This window comes from Macaca nemestrina, chromosome 4 (assembly GCF_043159975.1).
Source record: "Macaca nemestrina isolate mMacNem1 chromosome 4, mMacNem.hap1, whole genome shotgun sequence".
NCBI lineage: Eukaryota > Metazoa > Chordata > Mammalia > Primates > Cercopithecidae > Macaca > Macaca nemestrina.
Window position 1 is genome coordinate 189,399,624 of NC_092128.1, and position 15,245 is coordinate 189,414,868.

At 50.9% G+C, this 15,245-nt stretch overlaps 1 protein-coding gene across 9 annotated transcripts in view; it reads left to right on the plus strand.

The window, feature by feature from the left end:
• Window positions 1-14,800, plus strand: part of LOC105472470 (disco interacting protein 2 homolog A) — a 109,430-nt gene extending 94,630 nt beyond the window's left edge. For 3 of the 9 annotated variants that reach the window (XM_011725711.3, XM_071095897.1, XM_071095898.1), the window contains exons 29-39: window positions 478-587; window positions 1,435-1,565; window positions 2,071-2,239; window positions 2,708-2,878; window positions 4,294-4,323; window positions 5,178-5,239; window positions 6,103-6,160; window positions 8,575-8,649; window positions 10,462-10,636; window positions 11,324-11,447; window positions 12,134-14,800. In XM_011725711.3, the coding sequence (XP_011724013.1) occupies window positions 478-587; window positions 1,435-1,565; window positions 2,071-2,239; window positions 2,708-2,878; window positions 4,294-4,323; window positions 5,178-5,239; window positions 6,103-6,160; window positions 8,575-8,649; window positions 10,462-10,636; window positions 11,324-11,447; window positions 12,134-12,386 (1,358 nt within the window). In that variant the 3' untranslated portion in view covers window positions 12,387-14,800. Of the gene's footprint in view, window positions 1-477; window positions 588-1,434; window positions 1,566-2,070; window positions 2,240-2,707; window positions 2,879-4,293; window positions 4,324-5,177; window positions 5,240-5,574; window positions 5,718-6,102; window positions 8,650-10,461; window positions 10,637-11,323; window positions 11,448-12,133 lie in introns of those variants that run through there. The other 6 variants (XM_011725714.3, XM_071095899.1, XR_011622906.1 and 3 more) reach the window with 5 other exon arrangements.
• The last annotated feature ends 445 nt before the right edge of the window (window positions 14,801-15,245 follow it).

Consider the following 15,245-nt stretch of genomic DNA (forward strand, 5'->3'; position numbering starts at 1 on the left):
CTGCCCTGCTGAGCCTGTGCCCAGTTGCATCCCGGGAGGCAGTGGTGTCTGGCTCATGGGGCCACAAGAACTTGATGAAGCACGCAGAACCCAGAGCCCGTCCATGGCTATTTTTGCTGTGGTCGGGACTCTGGGCTCATCTGGGCTCTGCCATAGGCTCTGTGGCCTTTGGCAAGTCCCCAGTCCTCTAATCTTTCCTACTGGTCAGTGACGTGATGCCACCTCTCCTCGCCCTGCCCTGTCCCCCATTTCCACAGGCTCAGTGTGGTCTTGGTGGGACTGGGTAGCGTTTCCATGAAGAATGAAATAACGCTTTCCTGAGCACACACAGCCTGCATGGTCACGGCCCCACTGCTGTCTGAGCTCACTCTCTGCAGGACTCCCAAGGACAAATCATGTGTCGCCTCTTGCCTGTGAAAGCCCAGAGCGTTCAGAATACATGCGGGAACGCTAATGTTGGTGTCTCCTGTTTAACAGATGACATCCCGAAAAAGAAGGTAGCGAGCATTTTCAGGCCCCCCTCCCCCGATGTCCTCGCATACTTGGACTTCAGCGTGTCAACCACTGGGATACTAGCGGGGGTGAAGGTAGGTCCTCTGAAATCCTGTTTGCCTCAACCCCTAGAAATCAGGAGGAGTGGACAGAAAGGATGTCAGATACAGGTTTAAACCGGCAGGTCCTTATACAAAGCACAAGGCAATAATATTGCTTCTTAAGATTGGTGTTAAACACCAGTGAAGCCTAAAATGTGATTAGCCTGAGAGTAATGCATTTTCTGATGCATTATGGTCATGTCTAAACTTTCTGATCTATGACTAACTGGCTTCCAGGAACTGGTGGCTTTGAAGAATCTCTTACCTTGCTGGGAGCCAACAGCTCGATTAACATTTTTCAGGCTGGGCGCGGTAGCTCACGCCTGTAATCCCGGCACTTTGGGAGGCCGAGGCGGGTGGATCACGAGATCAAGAGGTGGAGACCATCCTGGCCAATGTAGTGAAACCCCATCTGTACTAAAAATACAAAAAATTAGCTGGGCATGGTGGCGGGCGTCTGTAATCCCATATACTCAGGAGGCTGAGGCAGGAGAATTGCTTGAACCCGGGAGGCAGAGTTTGCAGTGAGCCGAGATTGTGCCATTGCACTTCAGCCTGGGGCAACAGAACAAGACTCTGCCTCAAAAAAAAAAAAAAATTTTTTTTTTAAATTCAATATCCTGAAATTTTGTTTCTAAGATTTTTAGTGTACCATTTCTTGGGTATTATTTAGGTTATATGGGGATTTGAGCCAACCGTCTTTTAAGGAAATAAATATGATGTTCGGTAGTCTAGCCATGTGGACAGCAGACGCTGCCATCTACCCTCTCTCCTCGTGCACATCACTGAATTTCATTTCCCCCTTTTTTTTTTTTTTTTTGAACTTTATTTTATTCCCGAGATGTCTCACGCGGCCACAAGCGCCTTATGCCGCTCCATAAAGCTGCAGTGTGAGCTGTACCCCTCGCGGCAGATCGCCATCTGCCTCGACCCCTACTGTGGCCTTGGCTTTGCCCTGTGGTGTCTGTGCAGGTGAGTGCAGGGCCCCTGCCGCCTGCCAGGTTGGAGCAGCTCATGTGGCTCTTAGGAACCTTGGCCTTCTAAGGCACCTTTTCTGAGTGTTCAGGAAGCTGATGAGACGTGTGTGAGTGGATTTGTTTGGGGATGAAGTGGGTTGGAGTCTGAGTCTGAAATTGAGTGAAAATACAGTTTTCATTAAATACACTATCCATTATCAGTACTTGGGAAGAATCTGTTTGATTCCTTCAAACACTAGAAAGTAGTGATCCATCTCTGTAAGTGAGTGCCTCTGGAGCATTGTCCCTGGATACTCTCCAAGTGTTTGGAGCAGAGCTCAGGACCCCGTGCCTGCCATCCCCCAACGTTCACCCCATGGCGTGTTTTCCACCAAACTCCCCTACTTGGCATCAGAACAGAATCATGCCACTGTCGTGGCTGGAAAAGAAGTGTCCTTGAGGAAGGGAAGAGTGGAGTGCCCGGTGGGCAGGTGGAGCCTCACAAGCCTTCCTTCTCGCAGTGTCTACTCGGGACACCAATCAGTGCTGGTGCCCCCGCTGGAGCTGGAGAGCAATGTGTCCCTGTGGCTGTCAGCCGTCAGCCAGTACAAGGCCCGCGTCACCTTCTGCTCCTACTCTGTGATGGAGATGTGCACCAAGGGCCTGGGCGCACAGACGGGTGTCCTCAGGGTGAGTGCCCAGACCCGGGCTTCTGAGTGTGCTGTAGACCACAGCCCTGGGAAGTTTAAAAACAACAAAACAAAACAAGACTCCCAAGGCCCCTCCCTGCAGTTGGAAGAAGTAGAGAAAAACCTTTCCCACTACGGGCCCTGTGTACACATCCCTCCTCCACGGCTCACCTGTCTCTGCAGCTCCACACCCCGAAGGAGAGGCGGGTGTGGGAGTAGGGCAGGGTCCCTGCGAGATGGCAGGGTGGAGGTCTGGCTGTGTGGGAGGGCAGGTGTGGGATGCAGGTCAGATGGAATCCTCTAGCGCGTCCACACTTAGGATTCTATGGGACAGACACAGCCTGCAGAGAGGAGGTTGGTGTCCAGCTCCACCTCTGTGTGCCCACTCGGAGATTTCCCAAGACAGTGCCCAGGGCCCTGGCAACTCACGGGGCTGTGGCTGTGGCCTGACTGCTCCCCCCTCCCGCAGATGAAGGGGGTGAACCTGTCATGTGTGCGCACATGCATGGTGGTCGCCGAGGAGCGGCCCAGGATTGCGCTGACCCAGTCCTTCTCCAAGCTCTTCAAGGACCTGGGCCTGCCGGCCCGCGCCGTAAGCACCACGTTCGGGTGCAGGGTCAACGTGGCCATCTGCCTCCAGGTGAGGCGCTGGGGCCTGTGGTTCTCGAAAGCTGGCTGTTGGCAGCGTGGAGACCAAGCTTCCCAGCTGTTAATGTGCAATTTTGTGCCTGCCTGATCTCTTTCTCCTTCTCTGAGCCTTTGATGTTTCATTTCCACGTAATATTTTAGCTTCAAGAGTTTTATTTTTAAAGATATTCTATTCTAGTTGAACAAAGGCTTATTTGGAAAAAAACACAAATTGTTTTTGAACAGTGACTAATATCTTACCGGTAAGACTCTCTAAGTTAGATATAATACACAGCTAAGTTCTTAAAGCAAGATTGAACTTACTGTTTTAAGATATCTAGCAATATTAAATTGAAACATTAATAAATGTAATTTGTATTGACTCATTCATTTTTGAAACCTTGAAATGTCTTATTAAAAGGAAGCACCAAGTTTCAGGCCAGGAGTGGTGGCTCATGCCTATAATCCCAGCACTTTGGGAGGCCGAGACAGGCGGATCACCTGAGGTCAGGAATTCGAGACCAGCCTGGACAATATGATGAGACCCCATCTCTACTAAAAATACAAAAATTAGCTGGCTGGTGGTGTGTGCCTGTGGTCCCAGCTACTTGGGAGGTTGACGCACTAGAATCGCTTGAACCTGGGAAGAGGAGGTTGTAGTGAGCCGAGATCTCACCACTGCACTCCAGCCTGGGTGACAGAGCGAGACCCTGTCTCAAAAAAAAAAAAAAAAAAAGCACCAAGTTTCAGAGATTAAAGAGCTCATGGCAATTCTGTTTACTGCTTCCTCAGATAGCTACAGCTATTTCTCAGATTTTGTACTAGTATCTCAATTTCCTTTCTTTCTAAAAACATCTTAAAACCAAATAGCTTTTTAGATAACCCTACATATTGAATACCTTATTCACCCACATTGTACAAAAATAGCTGGAAGGAAATGGCACCTGTCCATGCCAGAGCAGGGCTGAGTGCGGGCCTGTCTCTGTTTCCAAAGTGTTTGCTTGGCCTTGTGCCTCCCCGTCACAGTGGCAGTGCACGCAGGGCAGGGTGGCGGCTCTGCTCACACCCTCTTCCCCACAAAAAGACCCCTGACCACTCAAGCCTCACACGCCTGTCACACAGCAGAGATCGGGCCTTTTGTGAGCTCGCTTCCTGCTGTAAGCTGTGGCTGAGCGTGGGTGCCGGCCTGTGTGTTAGTGGCTCTGCGTCTGCAAGCCTGGGGCCTCCTTGCTAGACGTCGGAAGGGTGTGGACGCCACATGTGATTGCAGAAATGAAGTTAATGGATGTTCACGTTTGCTCTTTAAGATACAGAGGTGGGTTTTGCTCTCTCTTTCCCTGTGTTTCTCATGTGGCTGCTGCTTCTGTGTGTGTTTCCTGTGGCTGTCTCCTCCCTGTCTCACTCTGCTGCCTCCTTGGCCTCTGTCAGCCCAACAGGCTGGGAAAGCTGGCTGAGCAGGTATGACCTTGACCTTGACCTTGCTGGTGCCTCTGTGCTTCCCCCTCCCACGAGTTCATGTGACTTTCTCGTGAATTCTAGACAAACATGTTTCTTTTGCTGTCTTACTTTGTTCACAGTGGATATTACTTGACATATTACAAAAGCTCCCTTGTAACCAAATTTAAAAGTAAAACTATTTTCAAAAAATATTAATGCTCATAGTATTGCCTTGGGAGGAAGGCCTCTGTTTAAATTCAGTGCAGAGGTGTTTAATTCCAGTGTAGACATAGTTTATGTTGTCTGGGATCTTTAAGGGTGATGTTGATCAGCGTACTCATTTAATTTGATGTTCCTTATTGAATAAAATGACACATAATGTCCGTTAGTCGGGATTAATGTTAACTGTAAGGTTCAGAAAGGAAAGGAGTAGAAAGGTGAAGGCTGCCGTCCATCTCACCTGGGTGAGTCTCGGCTGCAAGCAGTCCCCAGTAGAATTAGACTGGTTGGTGAGAGGCCAGGCCCTGCCTGACAGCATGGTGGAAATGCCCCTCAAATCCTAATGGTGTTTTCATCACAGCAGGAGACCAGTGGGAATAGAAAGTTGTTAGAGCTGAAATGTAAAGTGGCATGATTTGGTGTTTTCAGAGTCATTGACTCTTTCAATATTATCAAGCTCTGTGGATGTCTGGATGGAAAGCACCAGCCTGCCTGGGGGACCTCGAACCCCGAGGCAGACTTGCTGCAGGGAGCAGAGCGGCTCCCTTCTTGGGTGTCCCCGGGGGCCAGGGAGGAGCTGCCATGCAGCTGTGCCTGTGCAAACAAGATGAAAGTGAGGCCCCTGAACAGAAGTTCCTCTGCTGCTCTCCTTCCAGGGCACAGCTGGCCCAGACCCCACAACCGTCTACGTGGACATGCGGGCACTGCGCCATGACAGGTAATGTTCCCAGCCTGCCTGGGCCCCATTCATACCCAGCGGCAAAGTGGCGCGGACCAGGTCTGCGCTGACTGTGCACCCCTGGGACCCAGGCATTAGAGGACAGCTGGGCCAAGTCAGGCCTACCTGGGCACCTGCATAGGCACATGAGAGGACAGCTGGCTACACTGGGCCATCTGCACCAAGAGGAAAAGGAGAGCTGTGAGCCTCCTCTTCCCAGGGAGCTCAGTGTCTGTCTCTGTGCGCCCGCGTCCCCAGGGCTGCAGTTAACATCCCTTTATCTGTCACACGGCCAGGAAGAATAAGAGTGACCCCTGTGACATTTGGTTTTTTAGAGGGATAGGGACAGACAGAAGACAAGTAATCCGTCTACTGGCAAGAACATTTCTTACCTGATGCTGTCATAGAATCTGACTTAGTTTTCATCTTGATAACCGATGGTGGTGCATACAGCGTGTGCTTGCTGGTCTGTGGTCAGGTGTGTATCAGGGCCTCTCCCAGCTTTGAAGCTCAGATCCCAGTCCTGGGTTCTCAAGTATGGCCACACTGTAGCTTGATGTAAACACTAGGTTTAGCTTACTGGGTGCCAGGGGCCTGCTGGGTTCAAGGAGGACCTAAAAGAAATGTAGAGTGAGCTGCTGTGAGCACATGGGGTGGGTCGTGAGTGCATGAGGGTGGCAGCACTTGGGACCACAGCGTGGTTGGGGTGTCCCTGCCATTCATGGCAGGTGTGCTGTGGAAAGGTTGACATCCTGGCTGTTGTCAGCAGACCCTCAGAGTGATCATTTCCAACCTCATGATCTGCCCTTTTAGACATACCTGTGTAGTGAATTACATACTGAAATTGTTCCCTTGATTTTTAGGGTACGTTTGGTAGAACGGGGTTCTCCGCACAGCCTGCCATTGATGGAGTCTGGAAAGGTAGTGGAAACCAAGACGTGTGCATTCTGAGTCGTGTCTGAGACGTCCGTCTGAAGCATCACCCCGTGGAGGGTGCTGGGGGCTGGGGCTCAGATGAACACGGGTCGACTTCTGGTTGGGGTGGGCTTGGCTGCTGCAGAAGCCTCCTTCCCTGCTTTGTGACTGGGATATAGAATCACTTAGTTACGTCTTTAAACACACGTCTGAGCTCAAAGCCAAGAAAGGGAGAACTTCAGGTACAGGAATAAAGAACTCCCACTGGGTGGGTGGCAGGCCTCAGGCCTCTGGGGCAGGGCCATGGAGGCAGGGTCCGGCCCACCTACACATCAGTGGAGTGGCCCTGACCCTAAATTGGAGATGGCAAAATCTCATGCCCTAGTTTAGGGTGTCAGCAGGGAAGAGGCCCCCAGAGCCTGTAGAGGATCTGGGGGATCCTGAGATGGCCTGAGGACTCCCAGGAAAAAACTGAGATGCTGCAAGGGGTCAGCAGACATAGGCACAGAACAGCATCCTCTGAATGGTTCAAAGGAAGGAGGTTTGAACCTCCTTTGGTTCAGGAAAGGTTCAAAGGAAGGAGGAAAAGCCACACAGCCCAGGAAGGCAGCATGAAGAGTATGCCAGGCTTGATGTGAGTGGGCAGCTGCTGCACATCCAGCAGGGGCCGCGGGGGCCCTGGTGCCTTCACAACCCCAGAGACCAGAGAAGGAGATTGGCCACCCTGACTCCGTTCATTGCCGTGGCCACAGCCATCTGTGGGGAGTCAGAGACGGGCCCAGAGAGGGACCCAGCCAAGCCACGTGATGTCCAGCACACAGACTCCTGCAGGGCAGCAGGGGTGAGACTGGGGACAGAAGGCACAGCTGCTGTGAGGGTCTCGAGGTGGGAGCTACTGGGAGGACGGTGGGACTGGGCTGAGTGTGGGGAGCAGGAGTGAGTGAGTGAGTGAACTCACATGCAGGTGCAGGGGCTTGAAAAGCTCCCATCCCATGTCCCCTGTGACAGTCACTTTAGGAAGTAGACCAGCCGAGAGTGGAGTTGGGTGAACTTAGTGGACAGCACATCTGTGGGAGCCGGGGCTGCTGCATGTCCTCCCTTCTCTGAGCACAGGGACATGTGAGCCGCCATCGCCAGAGCTCTGCATCATCCTTGGTGTAAACTCAGCGAGTTTCCCTGGGTCGTGGGGCCTCCACGCCGCTCCTTTCAGTGGCTGTTCCTGCCCTGCCATGTACAGCTGCACTGTAATTGTTTCACTCACCCCCTTTTATTGGACATTCTTTCCTGTTTTGCTGTTACAATCACTTGGGCCTGATAGGTTTGTGTCCTGGAAAGAGCTCTGGTTTTGGGGCTTAGCTGGGACATGCAGGGCGAAGATGGAGGCTCCAACAGCATCTGGGGAAACAGAACAGTCCCACCCGCTGGGGAGGGTCTGGTGCTGACCACAGCTCACACCTCCCTGTGGCCGGGGAGGGTCTGGCGCTGACCACAGCTCACACCTCCCTGTGGCCGGGGAGGGTCTGGCGCTGACCACAGCTCACACCTCCCTGTGGCCGGGGAGGGTCTGGCGCTGACCACAGCTCACACCTCCCTGTGGCCGGGGAGGGTCTGGCGCTGACCACAGCTCACACCTCCCTGTGGCCGGGGAGGGTCTGGCGCTGACCACAGCTCACACCTCCCTGTGGCCGGGGAGGGTCTGGCGCTGACCACAGCTCACACCTCCCTGTGGCCGGGGAGGGTCTGGCGCTGACCACAGCTCACACCTCGCTCTGGCCCCTCGTCCCCTCCTCCTGCCAGGAGTGCGACTGCCCCCATTTCATACGTGAGGAAACTGAGGACACAGAACAAGCATCCAGGTCTTGTGCAGTCAGTGGCCCGACCTGAGCCCAGTGAGGGAACGCTGGGACCGGGCCTGGGAGGCCAGGTAAGAGATGGTGGCCTGTTGCCTCTGAACTGGCACAGAGCCAGTGCTCAGTGGTTGGACTGACTCGGAGTCACGGGCAGGAAGAACTTCCTCGTGGTCAGGTTCCTGGCTGAGAACTAGGACAGACATGTGCCTCCTGCAGGGCTGGGCACAGCAGGGTCACTGCACCCCTGGATGTGTGCCCGTGAGGTGCGCTGGCATCACCTGGCTGATTGTCTTCATAGCCTTAGTGACCCTCTGCCCCTCCTGACACCCAAAGATGGGGTCCCGTCTTAGGAGCTGGAGTCATTTTGCTAAGATTCACAACTTATTTCTATTGACATCTCTTTTTCAAAATTCGAAGTCAAATTTGGAGCAGCCTCTAAACTTTCTGACCTGACATAAGCACGTCAGTCCTGCAGGCCAACTTCCGAGGGACGTTATTTTAACGTCACTGAATCAAGAGAGTCTCGTGCCATGTTTTCTTTAACAAGGGACATAGCTCTCCTCCTTCCAGATCCTCCCTGGCGTGAAGGTCATCATCGCACACACTGAGACCAAAGGACCCTTGGGAGACTCACACCTGGGAGAGGTGAGCTGAGGGCAGGGGCCCATGGGAGGGGCTTGAGCTCTCCAGCCTCACCGGCTTCATCTTCCTTCTCTTTTTGCTTCAGATTTGGGAATTCTAAACTGTGGAATAACACTTGCCTTTGGGAATCTACCAGAAACCATTTGGCCCTTCTCCCATGTACCTCCCAGACCCAGTTCCTATGTAGGATTTTGGGGTACTGTGGGACAAACTGCCTCATCCCTAGGTTGACCTAACCAACAGAGGGGAACCCCTAGGTGTGAGGGCACTGACAGGTGGGAGGAGCTGCACAGGCACCAGTGGCAGCATGGAAAACAGCTACCTTGTGCAGGACCCAGCAGCTGCTACTTAAAACGTGGTCCCTGGCACCCAGGCAGGAGCACAGACCCGGGGGAACTGGTGACAGAGAACTCTGCTCCAGAAGAGTTCAAGGTCTCCACCTGCCCTGGGAGGTTCGGAGAGCTCAGAGCCCTTGTCCTGAGGGTGCAGGTGGAAGGTGTAGGTCTCCCTGAGAACACGGAGGCTATACAGGAATCCATTGGGTTGAAATGTCTACATGTATTGCACGTATATCTTGCTGTAATTTGGGACAGGCACAACTCATTATTTATGGGCAGCGGTGGCAGCTTGACATGCAGTCATGTCCCGAACGTGCAGATTGATCTGTTGTCATGAGAGCTTAGGACTCACGTTCCTAGTCCTATCCTCTTGGGGAATGTGCTGTCAAATTGATGTCTTCAGACCAGGCGGGCACAGGCATCATTTGTGGGCTCTGCTGTGAAGCCAGACTGGGGGCTTCCAGCAAGCCGTGCCCAGTGGGAAATCACTCAGCCTCAGCTGGCTTCTTCTGACTGGGACAAGGGTGTGAGCGTGTGACCCCTCAGGTGGTCTTAAACTGTGTCCTGATGGGAAGGTGTCCTGGGTCCCAATCCTGAGTGTGGATGAGTGAGGGACCCTCCCCTCAACCATCCCACTTCTGGACAGCCAAACCCAGGTCTGTAAGTCAAGGGTGTGCCCCCAGGAGATGGCGAGTCTGAGCCAGGAATGGGGACCCACCCCTCATGGCAGATGCTCAAGAGAAATGCCCCTGTTGGCCACCCCCTTCTCCTCTTTCAGACGCTGCCATGCAGGGGCATGTTAGAGCCAGTTGAACTGACTGTAGGTTCTGGACGGACTCTGTGTCTAGAAGGGCCCCATGACACTTGGTCCTGCAGGCACAGGCCTCTGGTCCCTTGGTCTCTGCATGGATGCACACAAATGCTTACATGTGTGTAGATATGTGGGTGCACGCAAACATGTGAACAGACTGGTGGACACACACGTGCACATGGATAGTGGACGCACACACACACGCATGGGGCTGACGTTAACCCTGGGACGTGCTGTCTGCTTTCAGGGCCTCTGTCTTGCCATGAGTCTGAGCAGCCACATGCTCTCCTCTCTGTAGGGACCCTCATTCCTTCAGCCTGTCCCTGTTGTGGAATTTGGGTTGCTTCCAGCCCTCTCTTATTGCCAACAATAGTTGGATGTGAGGAAGGTGGAATTGCCCCCGTCTACTTACCCACGTAGGATAGAGTCCTACAGATGCCATTCTTGGGTCAAAGGAAGAAACAGTATTTAAGGAGAGAAAAGTTATGTTTGCTTTCTGTGCCTGTAATTTAACTTAGTTCATAAAATAAGAGACAATGAATATTATCCGCCCGACTTCGTTCGGTGTTTTCTGGAGCATTATTCTTGGCCAATGGATGTCTCGTGACAGAATCTGAACTCGGTGGTTGGTGACACTTCACATTCTTGTCCTCTGGGCCCCACCAGATCTGGGTAAGCAGCCCCCACAATGCCACCGGCTACTACACTGTCTATGGGGAGGAGGCGCTTCATGCTGACCACTTCAGTGCCCGGCTGAGTTTTGGAGACACACAGACCATCTGGGCAAGGACTGGCTACCTTGGCTTCCTTCGACGAACAGAGCTCACCGATGCCAGTGGAGGTGAGGGGTTGTGGTGAAGTCCCACGTGAGTGCTGTGCGGGGAGGATCTGGGCTCCCCAAGAGCTTGGTCACCTGCTGGCACACCTCACTCCTTGCTGTGGTCTGGTATTGTTCAGTGTGGGGGAAAGATACTCTGACAGCGGTTTTCTCTGAAAATACTGGTTTCCCTCCATGACTGCCCCTCGCTATCCTTGGGACCTTGGCCTCTGCTAAGGGGTGGGGGGATGGTGTTGGTGATAAGGCTACCAGGCTCCTCAGGGAGGCCTCCTCCTCTCTGCCAGGCCGGCCTCTCTGCCGCTGTGTCTTTACCAGTGGCTTTCCCATGCACAACCCATTCAAAGTTGTGGCCAATGTCCAGAGGACTCTGTGCAGCCACCACAAGCTGGCCAGATAAGGCAGAACTTTTGGTAGCTCCTATAGATAGTGTCCCATTCCCAGAAATAAAAGTTATTTTTAATAACACGCTCACACTTGCTGTAACTTTCCTGAGGTGGTTCCATGCTGCAGAGGTAACAGCCTGCACTGCCAGTACCTCCATCACCCTCTCTGCATGTGGTGTGGGACCTCGTGATGTTTGAGCTGAGACCTCCCTGTGCCTGAGAGCCCCTGGTTGGGCTCAGAGGATACGAGCCCATGCCTCTGCATGCCTCGGCTTTCTGGGCACGTGTAAACACACACTGTTCACAGGGCGGCATGATGCACTGTATGTCGTTGGGTCTCTGGATGAAACTCTGGAGCTCAGAGGCATGCGGTACCACCCCATCGACATCGAGACCTCGGTCATCCGAGCACACAGGAGCGTCGCTGAGTGGTAAGAGCCCAGGTGGAGGGCGGCTCCACGTGGTCCATACAGCCCTTCCTCTGTGCGTGAGTGCTGTGCATCGGTTGGAGCAGAGCCGAGGACTGCTGGGCCTGAGCACAGGCCTCCTGCATTGTCACCCTGGTCTGCAGTGGAGCTGGGTGCCATGTAGACGAGCCCTGTCTACCTTGGGCATTGCCAGAGAGGGCTGAGGACTTCTTGTGGGTCCTCCCTCTGGATGTACTCTGCACAGCATGGTACCAGAGCACACCTTGCTGCCTTTGTTTGGGTTTGGCTTGTTTTTTTCTCCGTTTCCTTATGAGTTGTAAGCCAAGAGATTGTCCCCAAATGCACAGGCAAAAGGTAAGGTTTCCACAGGTCTCATCCTGAAGTGTTTCTGCTTTTAATGTGTTTCTCACATGGTTGTGACTCCTGATTCCTTCACCTGTGGGGAACTTGTGTTGGGACAGGTACAGCTTTCAGCATCAGATAATGCTCCTGATTCTCAGTAAAAGCTTTAGTTAGAACAGACATCCTGTAAAATGGATCTGGCCTGATCTTTAGGTTGTGAATAGCCTTAAATAGCTCTGTGACATCAGTGTGCTTTGCTCTTCTCTGTGCCACCCTTTCCCAAGCATTCATTGGCCCCTGTGGCCCGTGCCTGTGTCCGTGTGACCCCATCTGTCTTTCCTCTGCAGTGCCGTGTTCACCTGGACCAACCTGCTGGTGGTGGTGGTGGAGCTGGACGGGCTGGAGCAGGATGCCCTGGACCTGGTGGCCCTGGTGACCAACGTGGTGCTGGAGGAGCACTACCTGGTCGTGGGCGTCGTGGTCATTGTGGACCCAGGGGTGATCCCTATCAACTCTCGGGGTGAGAAGCAGCGCATGCACCTGCGGGACGGCTTCCTGGCTGACCAGCTGGACCCCATCTATGTGGCCTACAACATGTGAGCGCAGCACCCCAGACCAGGTGCCGGGGACGAATGAGCTCCAGCAGTCCAAGGTGATGTGGGAAGACACTGCAGAGCCCACGCACCGGGACTCGCCCCTTCCTGTGCTCTTACAGATCCCTCTCAGCAGTTCCCTGCATCTCCTTTTAGAAAGCACTTCCTGAATTATTTAAAGAAATATTTTGAATCTGCCAAGTACATTTACAAAAACACAGATGCTGGTATTTTAACAGATGGAGAGACAAGGAAAGGAAAGGAAAGGCCTGGCGTGGGCATTGTGAGGAATCACAGGCACCGAGGTTGTTCTCTGCTGTACTGCAAGTTTGCACTTTCTTTAGGCTAAAAATGTAGTTCCTGATTTTTAAAATTCAGTTATTTATTCCCACTTCAAATGACAAGTTCATATATAGAAATTACGGAGAGAAACTTGAGACCATTTACAGAGAGAAACTTGATTCTGGGAAGATAGCAGAGTACAAACCAGCTGCCTCACTTCTGTTTCACAGGGAGGCTGATGGAAAGGAAGCAAGCTGGACCCATCCTCCCTGCTCACAGAGCACTATAGTCACACGCAGTGCCTGCTCTGCCAGTTTTGTTATTGAAAGAGTTGTGCTGGCTGGGTGCAGTGGCTCTCGCCTGTAATCCCAGCACTTTGGGAGGCCAAGGCGGGTGGATCAAGAGGTCAGGAGATCGAGACCATCCTGGCTAACACGGAGAAACCCCGTCTCTACTAAAAATACAAAAAATTAGCCAGATGCCGGGCGCGGTGGCTCAAGCCTGTAATCCCAGCACTTTGGGAGGCCGAGACGGGTGGATCACGAGGTCAGGAGATCGAGACCATCCTGGCTAACGTGGTGAAACCCCGTCTCTACTAAAAAATACAAAAAAAAAAAACTAGCCGGGCGAGGCGGTGGGCGCCTGTAGTCCCAGCTACTCGGGAGGCTGAGGCAGGAGAATGGCGGGAACCCGGGAGGCATGGCTTGCAGTGAGCTGAGATCCGGCCACTGCACTCCAGCCTGGGCTACAGAGCGAGACTCCGTCTCACAAAAAAAAAAAAAAAAAAAAAAAAGCCAGATCCACGTGGTGGTGGGCGCCTATAGTCCCAGTTACTCGGGAGGCTGAGGCAGGAGAATGGTGTGAACCTGGGAGGCGGAGCTTGCAGTGAACCAAGATCATGCCTCTCGCCACTGCATTCTAGCCTGGGTGACAGAGCGAGATGCCGTTTAAAAACAAAAACAAAAAACAAAGGTGTGCTGCTTGTCAGCATATATTGTTGTTGTCATGGACACTCAGTAAGTGCCATTTTGGACTGCCAAGTTTAGATGCTTTGTTTCAGAAACATAAGCCAGCATTTAGTTTTAAATCACTTTCCTGGTTTGTAACTTGATGCTGTTTAGTTAAATTGCTAGTTTTCCTAACACTACAATATTAATTCTTCTCGTGGAAGTGTACTGATGTATTATTTTTATTCCAAGTCAGCAGATTTGGAAGCATTGGTAGTAAAGTCTAAGGTTTTCATATCCATAGTGCTGTTTGGTGAGTACCAGCAGTACAGTTGAGGGGAGCAGGGAACAGCGTTGCCCCGTATTGAAGGTGGAGACGGTTACATTCTTCACTGCCTTTCACATTTTGAGTTGTGTGCCTATAAAATTTAGCCAAACCATTTTATTATTTTGTTCAAACTTGACTAAGCTGAGTGATCTAAAATTATACAGAACCTAAATCAGAGAATGTAAAGTCCTTTAGTTACTTCTAAGAATTTGAAGTCAAGCACGAATCTAAGATATAGATTATTTTTATATAGCTAATTAAGAGTATGTTATGAAATTGTTTGGTTTTTGGGGTATTGAGGGTGGAAAATTTTGTGAATCATGCATGCTTCACAGAAACAACCAGGTTTTTCCAGAATTAGTCTGGATCAGTGCCTAACAAAGCTGTTATTAATTCTCCACACATAAACCTGGCTAACTGGGCCAGCTCTCATGTTTTACTCCTGTCTGGCTACAAATAGCACTGTGCATAGTAGCCCTGTTTCCCCATGGTGGACTGTGGTAAAGTATGTTGTGACATACTGGAATTCTAATAACCCTGTTGTAATTATGTACAGAATCTATGTAACTTATTGTTGACATACAGAGGTTTGGGCAGTAGTCTAACGGACATTCCTTACAATAGAATGGCTGGGAAGGGAAAGAAAAAAAAAAGCTACCTAACTCCAATCTTGATGTTGTAATTTTATAGCAAACAAAAATTGTCAGCTTTTTGTATTGAAAGGTCAGTGGTGGTAAGACAAGGTGTCTTGTAAATTAAGATTTTAAGAAGTGCATTAAAATGTTTTGGAATTACTCTGGGAATTCTGTATATCATACTAAAATTTTTATATCATTATGTTAATAAAAGTTATTGACTTTGTAATTCTGCATTTTGAAATGTGTGAAAAGGGTTTTTAAATTACCCCGAATAGGATGTAATAGGATGTATTTTATTTTGCTTTTTTTTTCTGACTATAAAAGCAATTATGCTTATAGCATAAAATCTAGAAAGCACATTAAAGTATAAAGAAAATTAAAATTTCTTATAATTCTACCTCTGAGTAAATAGCAGCATTCGTATGTGACATAAACCCTCTCAGGGATTTATTTTTTTTCTTTTTAAAAATTTTTTACAAAATTAGGATCAAGTGCTTTTTTAAATAATTTGCTTTTGTACTTAATAAATTATAGACTTTTAAGTCTATTACATATATTCTTCTACGTTTCAATGGCTGTATTTTACAAGTGTGCCATGAGTAAATGTAGTATTTGCTGTATTGCTGTACATCAGTGTTGTTTCAACAGGACCACAGTGAGCCTCCTTTCAG